Raw genomic sequence first — 8507 nt, 5'->3', positions numbered from 1 at the left:
TGTGATGCCTTAAAGAAAAACATTGTGTCTCTAACAAACACATAAAAGTTAATATGACAATATCAGTTTCAGACAAAATATCCCTGATATTCTTTAACTATTGCTGTTGCTAGATTAAACTTCTCATTGTATTTTGAAAAAGATATAAGTAATATCTCTAATATCTTATTGCCAATGCTTGATGTCAGATTAAAGAACTGAGTTTTCATATCTCCATATTAGAAACACTGTCTTTATTTGCACACGATTCAAACATGATGTCTACATTTTTACATTTAATCTTTATATTTGTCAAAATCAATATTTACATGTTATGTGTTTGCATGGTGAAGTGCATCATTGTACAGAATGACAGGATGAGGATGTGGTGATGGGATTAAACATATGAAAGAAGCCTGAATAGTGAACACATGAAACATTTATCCTGGTGGCCACGACATCTGTCTTCCTCCCAGGACGTGGACGTGAAGGTGGTAAACTGACTGAGCGCCGTGCTTTCCATCGTTGATCACTGCAGAGGACAGAAATATACCCATGATTCAATGTTCAAGTATATAAGCAGCCTGTATCATACTATACATAACTATCAGACCATTCCTGTAACTTACCCACTCTGTATCCTTCGTCTAGAGATTCTTGCTTTGCCACATTTTTGGCAACAACCAACAAATGTCCCAAGAGCTGAAAGTTGAAAAAAAAGAAAGAGAGCTGAAGACGTGATTTTCAGTGCATGTAAGATAAGATAAGATAAGATAATCCTTTATTAGTCCCGCAGCGGGGAAATTTGCAGACTTACAACAGCGTAGAGTAAAGTGCACACAAGAGACATAGTAGAAGAAGACAAGCTAAAAATAAAAAAAAATAAAAAAAAAATAAAAATAAAAATAAAAATAAAATAAAACAAGTATTATAAATAAGCAATAAAAAAAAACAGTAGAAAAAACAACAATAACTGAAATATTATATTTACAGACAGAAAAAAACAACAACTATTTTAACTATTTTTAACTTTTGTAACTATTATTGCACAGTGTAATGTGTAATGTATTGCACAGGTTTTTATTGTCATGTTATTATTGTCATGTTATTATTGTCATGTGTCATGTGGTCTGCTGGGAGCAGAGTTGGTTGTGCAGCCTGACAGCAGCAGGAAGGAAGGACCTGCGGTACCTCTCCTTCACACACCGGGGGTGAAGCAGCCGGTGGCTGAAGGAGCTGCACAGAGCTGCCAGGGTGTCCTGCATGGGGTGGGAGGTGTTGTTCATCAGGGATGACAGCTTGGCCATCACCCTCCTGTCTCCCACCACCTCCACCGTATCCAGTGGACACCCCAGCACACTGCTGGCCTTCCTGACAAGCTTGTTGAGTCTCTTCTTGTCGGCTGCTGAGATGCTGCTGCTCCAGCAGACCACTGCATAAAAAATGGCTGATGCCACCACAGAGTTGAAAAAGGTCCTCAGGAGTGCTCCCTGCACTCCAAAAGACCTCAGTCTCCTCAGCAGATACAGTCTGCTCTGACCCTTTTTATAAAGTGCATTTGTGTGATTAGTCCAGTCCAGTTTATTGTTCAAGTGAACACCCAGGTACTTATAAGATAGTCAATGATAGTTGGCCATTTTGTGGCAAAGGAGGACATTTTGTGGCAAAGGATTTATGCTGGACTTTATCCCTGGTGGTTCAGCAAAAGTGATCTGGCTTTATCTGGAAATACATTTTTTTTTTTTTTTTGTGAATATACAGTTTGTGGGATTTATGATTTATGATTTATGATCTAAAATGTGTGTTATACTGTAATTTGAATCAACTCCTCTCAGAAGGAATTAGCTGCACTTTTTTTAATTTCACATTCCTAACTATGGATTTTTGATGGTTTCAGGTTGTGTCAACGAGATGTTAATGTTACTCTGCTTAGTGTAAATATGACCTTATAGGCTTCATATGGAGACAGTGACAGCAAATAGATTTAAACGAACAACTAAACCTGAATGTAAACTGGCAGCTTACTCTTTGGAGTGCTTGCTTGAATAATTTAAATTAATGCAAATAAGTTGAACAAAGAGAGTTCTGCAGGTACACATGTGTAAATAGCCTAACGTACGTTTACAAACCTCTCCCACCTGTTTGTCTGCATCTAGTCTTGAGATATATTCCTAAATAGATTTGGGCAAGGCCACTTGATTTAAATTAAGGGAAGCTTAATGCAATATGTAAGTATATTTTAAATTATGGTGTGCCTAACTGGGGCGACGGGGGAGACAATAAAGTCTTTAGTAAAGTAGGTAAGTTCAAACTTTGTGGAGACGCTTTTCCTAGTTTGGTGTGAGTTTTTGACACTGGCCTGTGAGTAAAGCAGCAGATTAATGGAAAGATATGTGCAACAGTCACACATGGTTGTTCTGTTTGGGTGCCCACCATCTCAACACCTCACAACCCCTGAACAGGATCAGAGTCAAAAGAAAAATGGATTCAGATTTACCTCAGCATCATCATCTTTGGCCTCGCTTATTCTGGGAATAGGGACCCTCGGAATAACCAGGAAGTGAACAGGGGCCTGTGGGCTGACATCCCTGAATGCCAAACACTGATAAACACACAAAAACAACGTGTTGAATTGCACAACATCCTCTCAACAATCATGTTCTGAATTATCTCTGACCTCCACAGGTCAGATGAGGTACCATGTTTATGAGGAGGTTGGCTGTTTACCTTCTCATCTTCATAAATGATATCTGCAGGGATGCTTTTATCGATCACTTTGGAGAAGATGGTTGGAGCTGGGGAGCCATACTTCTTGCTGGCCTCCTCTGCCAACCTCACCTCGTCACTTTTGGTGCACAGCGGTCTCTGTGGGTCAGAAAGACACAGCACACAGAGGACTTTAAAAAAAAAAAACTGTTTCAATGAGCACATGAACCCATACAGAACAACACCACTATGTTCTTTAACTGTCATTGTGTTTTGGAAAAAAAAAATACCCCTAATAACTAAATAAATAATAACTAACTAAATAATTAAACTACTTATTAATGCCTTAAACAGACATTGAAAACCAGATTTAAAGAATGTTGAAGCCTTTAGACTTTATAAAGACGGTTATGGATTTTGTGCAATAAAGGGGATGTATACAGTGCTGATTCCTGTATATAAGATAAGATAAGATAAGATAAGATAATCCTTTATTAGTCCCGCAGTGGGGAAATTTGCAGGCTTACAGCAGCAGAGAGTAAAGTGCACACAAGAGACATAGTAGAAGAAAGACAAGATAAAAATAAAAAAATGAAAAATAAAAAATAAAAAAAACAAGTATTATAAATAAGCAATAAAAACAGTAGAAAAACACAATAACTGAAATATAATATTTACAGACAGAAAAAAACTATTTTAACTATTATTGCACAGTGTTTTTATTGTCATGTGTCATGTGGTCTGCTGGGAGCAGAGCTGGTTGTGCAGCCTGACAGCAGCAGGAAGGAAGGACCTGCGGTACCTCTCCTTCACACACCGGGGGTGAAGCAGCCGGTGGCTGAAGGAGCTGCACAGAGCTGCCAGGGTGTCCTGCATGGGGTGGGAGGTGTTGTTCATCAGGGATGACAGCTTGGCCATCATCCTCCTGTCTCCCACCACCTCCACCGTATCCAGTGGACACTGCCATGGTAGATGTTTAACATTGTACTGAATGTTCTACCAGTAAAGACCAATGATAGCTATGCTGCTTGCATACAAACAAACAAACAAACAAACAAACAAACAAACAAACAAACAAACTTATAAACCAAACATCTTGGTGGGTGCGCAAAATGTTTATTCTAAGAGTTTATTGTTTATTCTAAGAGCAGCTGATGTTACCTGAGCCCGACAAACACGCTGCAGACGGTTCAGCTGAGCCGCTCTGGTCCCGATTAACTGCGTCCGCAAAATCTGACGAAAATACATAACTACCTAAATCAGTATTTACAAGGCAGATATTTCAGTGTTAACTCGTTTTTTTGACACTGCGCTGCAGTCTAAAAGTCGTGTTGACTTTTAGCTGATGTTGCCTTCACGTACTCCATGTAATGTTTACTCCTCTAATCTTAATGATGTCTTGAACAAGGTGACCAGCTTGAGGTTTCAGCTTCGTGGCTATCAGTTCACTCACCACAAAACTTGCACGCGTAATATTCTCTCTGTCAGTCTGTGGCCGTGTGAAAGCTGCTTGTTGAGCACCCAAACTCCGACGAAGAGCGTTCATTTTATCCAAACGCATTTGTCCTTTCAACTCGTCGAGTTTAGCATGTTTCGAGCTGTAATGGCGCTCGACATTGGCCTTTTTCATCACCGCAAGCGCCCCGCCACAAACTAGGCACACTGGCTTGCCTTTCACTTCAACAAAGAAAAAGTCATTTGTCCATTTTTCCTGAAATACGCGGCATTCTGCGTCCACCTTCCTTTTCTTGACAGTCGCCATGATGCATCACTTGTCTGTGTCGGTACTTTGGGGGTACATATGGGTATTTATGTGTGTGAAATTGTATTAATACTGTATATAACGCACCCCAGGAGCAAAAACGCAAGCAAACGATAATTAACTGACCAGAAAAGTTGACATATTGTGAAACATGACTTTGTTGCTCATTGTCTCCAAATTATACACCTGGTTGTGTACATTTACGTTATTTAAGTCTTATTATTTTTATGATATGATTTGTTCATTCAAATTTACGATATTTTTGAATGCGTCCAAAGGAGGCCATTTTTTAACGGGTTCAAGGGTCGCTTCAAGATCCTCAGCGTTCTTATACGTTAACTAGGATGCTTAAAATCAGCTTTATAAGATAAATAATATGAAATGGCCTTGAACTAAATCAACCATAATGTTTATTCAACGTTTATCAGCTCATACAGAAAACTAAAATATTATCGAAAGCGTTAAATACATGTTTATTGTGACTTTTCGTACAGTAGGGGGCGGTGTTGTGGGAGACCAGCAGCTCATTTGTCAACACATGAAGAGCGAATGTTCCAAGTGACGTCATAAAAGAAAGATGGCGGCCCGCACACGGCTGCCCTTGCTGCTGCATAAAAAACTCCCTCAGCTTAGAAACCAAAGGCTTTCCCACGCTGAAGCTGCAGTAAAGGAGCCCTCGTACCCTCCCGTAGTCCCCTCCCTCACGGCTAAAAGCAAGGCCGCCTTGTTGCAACAGGTGGACGGCCAGGTGAGGAGGATCTGCGCCTCCCCCGTCCAGGAGAAGATCTCCCTCATCACTCGCATCCAGCGGCAGAAATTTGTGGTTTATCCGCAGACTTTTGCACGAAATGCAGACACGTGGTACCAGCACTTCACCAAGACCGCATACATCCCTGGTCTGCCCGAGAAGTTCACCCTGGAGGAGAAGACCGAGGATGTGGAGGAGGGCTCCCCGCCGGCTGCAGCTCAAACCTCGGTTCCAGGTGTTGCAGGTGATGCGTTCGCGGACGTCCGTTCTTTGGTCACTCGTGTGATTTTGCAGGAGCACTGGCACACGAAGAAACGCAAACCTTTCCTGTACAGAGAGCAGGAGCTGATGGTTGCACCTTTTCTGAGAAGCCTGGCAACTGAACTCACCCACAGTCTGGCTAAATACAACCCACTGCTGCGCCTCTCCAGTCTGGGTATGGATCACTGGTTTGACACCAGTTTGGCACAATTACACCATATATTCCAGGCCTGTGTGCACTTATAAAACTGCATTTGTGATAACATTGTGAATGTGTGTACAGTACCAGTCAAAAGTTTGGACACACCTTCTCATTCAATGGTTTTTCTTTATTTTTTATCTTTATCTTTTTCTTTCTTTATGTCTTTCTACATTGTAGATTAATATTGAAGACATCCAAACTATGAAGGAACACATATGGAATTATGTGGTAAACAAACAAATGCTCAACAAACCAGAATATGTTTTATATTTTAGATTCTTCAAAGTAGTTGAATGAGAAGGTGTGTCCAAACTTTTGACTGGTACTGTATGAACAAGTAAACAAGGTTTTCATCCTTATTTTAACTGATCAAACAGATCAGGTTATTGATATATTTGATTCAACACATCTACACCAATAATGTGTGTTGATAAATGTTAGTTTGTAGAACACATTAACCCACAGAGTTTTATGTTGGTGTAGAAGTGTTTTGTCAATTAGTCTTTCAAAAACAAAGGTATATGACAACAACTTGCTTCTCAAGTAAACATGTTGGCAACAATACAAATCTGACCAGTCAGTTCCAGCTTTTAAGCTAAAACAACTCCCCAAAAAGTTATTTATCAAGATGCATAAACCAAAGTCCTACATAGTATTTAGTCTGGATCACAGTAGAAGTATTACTGCTGGTCATTCCATGACTTTGACTTCTGTGAGTCATATCTTGTGTGTTTCTCTTTCAGATATTGCTCCCCAGGTAAACTTTTATTGGAGGAGAGGACAGAGAATCATCCCAAAGGGGCACCGGAAAGGCCGGCAAGAGCCAATCAGGTTCCAGATCGATGACCAACCGAACAGTCAGATCAGGATAACTCAACAACTTCCACAGGTGGGCGTCATTCCCAAAACGTTGACTTTAGTGATATTTATATATACTGAAATTATCATTAATAGTTTCTGTTTAATGTCAAGCATTCATGTGATTTTTATGTTCTTATCCCTTTTTGTTGTTTTAATCTCTTAGTTTACCCCGCTGGAGGCTTCTTATGCAGCCGAAGTTCCAGAAGTCACGTTTGCTCCGAACTTGATGCCTATGTTCAAAAGGCAGTATGAGAACAACATCTTTACAGGTAACACAAGAGAGCAGTTACATGGGTCTTACTTCATACTAATTATTTGCTTTTGAAGTAGCCAAAACAACCTAAATGGAGCATGTTGTATTCTGGCTATATGTAACATTATGCAGTTCTGGCTAGCTGCCACTAGGGGCCGCCAACGTGCAGCTGTTCAGTGATCAGTCACACAAATGCAAAACGTCTAAAATGCTTTTATTTTCTCCATGTCCAAGTCTATGAGATGGTTGTTTATTCTTATTTTTGGAGAAACCATTACACAAAGTAAACATTGGTTTGGTGATTTGCTCTTAGCATTTATACTGATTTAATAAAGTGTAATAATACTAACAGCTGTAGTCTGGGACTTTCAGTTGTATACTGTCTGTTCCAAGTTAAGTGCTATCCTGTTTCCATTGATCGATAAGCTGTTCTTCTTTATGCAGCAGCATTAAATAATTTATAGAGCTGCAACTAATAATTACTTTAATAGTTAATTGTTTTGTCAATAAAAACAGCAGAAAAACAAGAAAGATGGGCATCATATTTCCTCTGTGTTTAAGTTAATGCTATCAGAAATCTTGTTTTGTTTGACCAACAGCTTAAAATCCACAGATATTCAATTTATTATAATGTCAGAAAAGGAAAAGCAGAAAATTCTAGTATTTGAGAAGTTGAAACCATCAAATATTTGCGTTTTTGGTTTGAAAATTAGCTTCACCTGCTGATTGATTCCCTTCACCTTCCACCTTTTCTGGCAAAGACAGTCCACCTTAGTCGTTTTCCTCGAACGGGATTCATGACTTGGTATCATTCAGAGATTTAGAAATATGAAAAAGATCATTTTCAAACTGGGGTAAACGATTTGAAGCATGTTTACAATCAGCCGTGTCCTCTCGGTCTCATCAACAGGTGCCAAGGTACCAGACCCGGCCTGCTACGGTCACACTCAGTTCCACCTGGTGCCCGACCGGTACCACAGAGACCGGATGGCTCAGAAGCAGCAGTCCGATCAGGTGGAGGTCTTCCTCAGAGCCAATGGACTCGCCAGCCTCTTCGCCTGGACAGGAGCTCAGGCCATGTACCAGGGTGAGTTGTCTTCACGGCGTATCATACAATAAACACTTTTAGAGGAAGAATTTCTTTTTTAATTGGACTTTCAAAAGAGAGGAGAAACAGCTGGTGGTCACACTTCCCTCCATCCTCTGTAGGTTTCTGGAACCACGAGGACGTCACCAGGCCTTTCGTGTCCCAGGCTGTGATCACGGACGGACAGTTCTTCTCCTTCTTCTGCTACCAGCTCAACACAGTGGCCCTCTCCGTGGAGACGGACGCCAACAACCCCAGGAAAAACCTCCTGTGGGGCACCGAGAGCCTGCGACTGTACGAGAGCGTGCAGGACGGAGAGGTGGTCGGTCTGGACGACGGCGTCGTTAAGCTCCTGGTCCAGTTCCTCATGAACCAGCCCTAGAAGAAAAAAAACCTCTCAGCGGAGATTCTGGACCTCCAAGGTGTTGAAGGATGCAATAAATCCAGATCTTTTAAAGAGCCCAACGTGGAGGACATGAGGAAGTGTGTCAGATTGTATAAAATGTAATGTTCCAAAATGCCGAAACATTAGCATCAAGCTGTGTTAAACAGGCTTATGAGTATAAAAACTGAACTATGAGTATTATAAATGTGCAGACTGTTGCCTATTTATGCAAAAATAAAACAATGCTTTTCAAATTGACACTC

At 40.6% G+C, this 8507-nt stretch overlaps 2 protein-coding genes across 3 annotated transcripts; one reads left to right on the top strand and one right to left on the bottom strand.

Annotated features, from left to right (window-relative positions):
• Positions 1 to 212: 212 nt before the first annotated feature.
• hint2 (histidine triad nucleotide binding protein 2) lies at positions 213 to 4703 on the bottom strand. Of its 2 annotated transcripts, XM_054610325.1 has the most exons (6): positions 4139 to 4703; positions 3847 to 3918; positions 2707 to 2844; positions 2477 to 2581; positions 609 to 681; positions 213 to 511 (listed from the first exon to the last, which is right to left on the bottom strand). In XM_054610325.1, the coding sequence occupies exons 1-6, from the start codon at positions 4445 to 4447 to the stop codon at positions 420 to 422; spliced, it is 789 nt and encodes a 262-aa protein (XP_054466300.1). In that variant the 5' UTR covers positions 4448 to 4703; the 3' UTR covers positions 213 to 419. The 2 variants fall into 2 exon arrangements, with proteins under 2 accessions (XP_054466300.1, XP_054466301.1); XM_054610326.1 differs by lacking the exon at positions 3847 to 3918 and having other exon boundaries at positions 4139 to 4692.
• A 199-nt stretch (positions 4704 to 4902) lies between these two features.
• mrps30 (mitochondrial ribosomal protein S30) lies at positions 4903 to 8498 on the top strand. Its single transcript, XM_054610322.1, has 5 exons — positions 4903 to 5631; positions 6402 to 6547; positions 6683 to 6788; positions 7683 to 7859; positions 7982 to 8498. Exons 1-5 carry the CDS (start codon positions 5025 to 5027, stop codon positions 8239 to 8241), a joined length of 1296 nt encoding a protein of 431 aa, XP_054466297.1. The 5' UTR covers positions 4903 to 5024; the 3' UTR covers positions 8242 to 8498.
• Positions 8499 to 8507: the final 9 nt, after the last annotated feature.

This window comes from Anoplopoma fimbria, chromosome 13 (assembly GCF_027596085.1).
Source record: "Anoplopoma fimbria isolate UVic2021 breed Golden Eagle Sablefish chromosome 13, Afim_UVic_2022, whole genome shotgun sequence".
Lineage (NCBI taxonomy): Eukaryota > Metazoa > Chordata > Actinopteri > Perciformes > Anoplopomatidae > Anoplopoma > Anoplopoma fimbria.
The sequence above is the reverse complement of the archived record's forward strand: the minus strand, read 5'-3'. Positions and strand labels throughout refer to the sequence as shown.

What these genes read in the sequence shown, in the direction of transcription:
- hint2 (XM_054610325.1), bottom strand. Translation starts at nt 4,447, where the DNA reads ATGGCGACTGTCAAGAAAAGGAAGGTGGACGCAGAATGCCGCGTATTT. An exon ending in TCATTTATGAAGATGAGAAG is followed by an intron (nt 2,582 to 2,706) that starts GTAAACAGCCAA and finishes TGTGTTTATCAG; the next exon opens with TGTTTGGCATTCAGGGATGT. An exon ending in AGACGAAGGATACAGAGTGG is followed by an intron (nt 512 to 608) that starts GTAAGTTACAGG and finishes TGTCCTCTGCAG; the next exon opens with TGATCAACGATGGAAAGCAC.
- mrps30 (XM_054610322.1), top strand. Translation starts at nt 5,025, where the DNA reads ATGGCGGCCCGCACACGGCTGCCCTTGCTGCTGCATAAAAAACTCCCT. An exon ending in GCTGCGCCTCTCCAGTCTGG is followed by an intron (nt 5,632 to 6,401) that starts GTATGGATCACT and finishes TTTCTCTTTCAG; the next exon opens with ATATTGCTCCCCAGGTAAAC. An exon ending in TAACTCAACAACTTCCACAG is followed by an intron (nt 6,548 to 6,682) that starts GTGGGCGTCATT and finishes TTAATCTCTTAG; the next exon opens with TTTACCCCGCTGGAGGCTTC.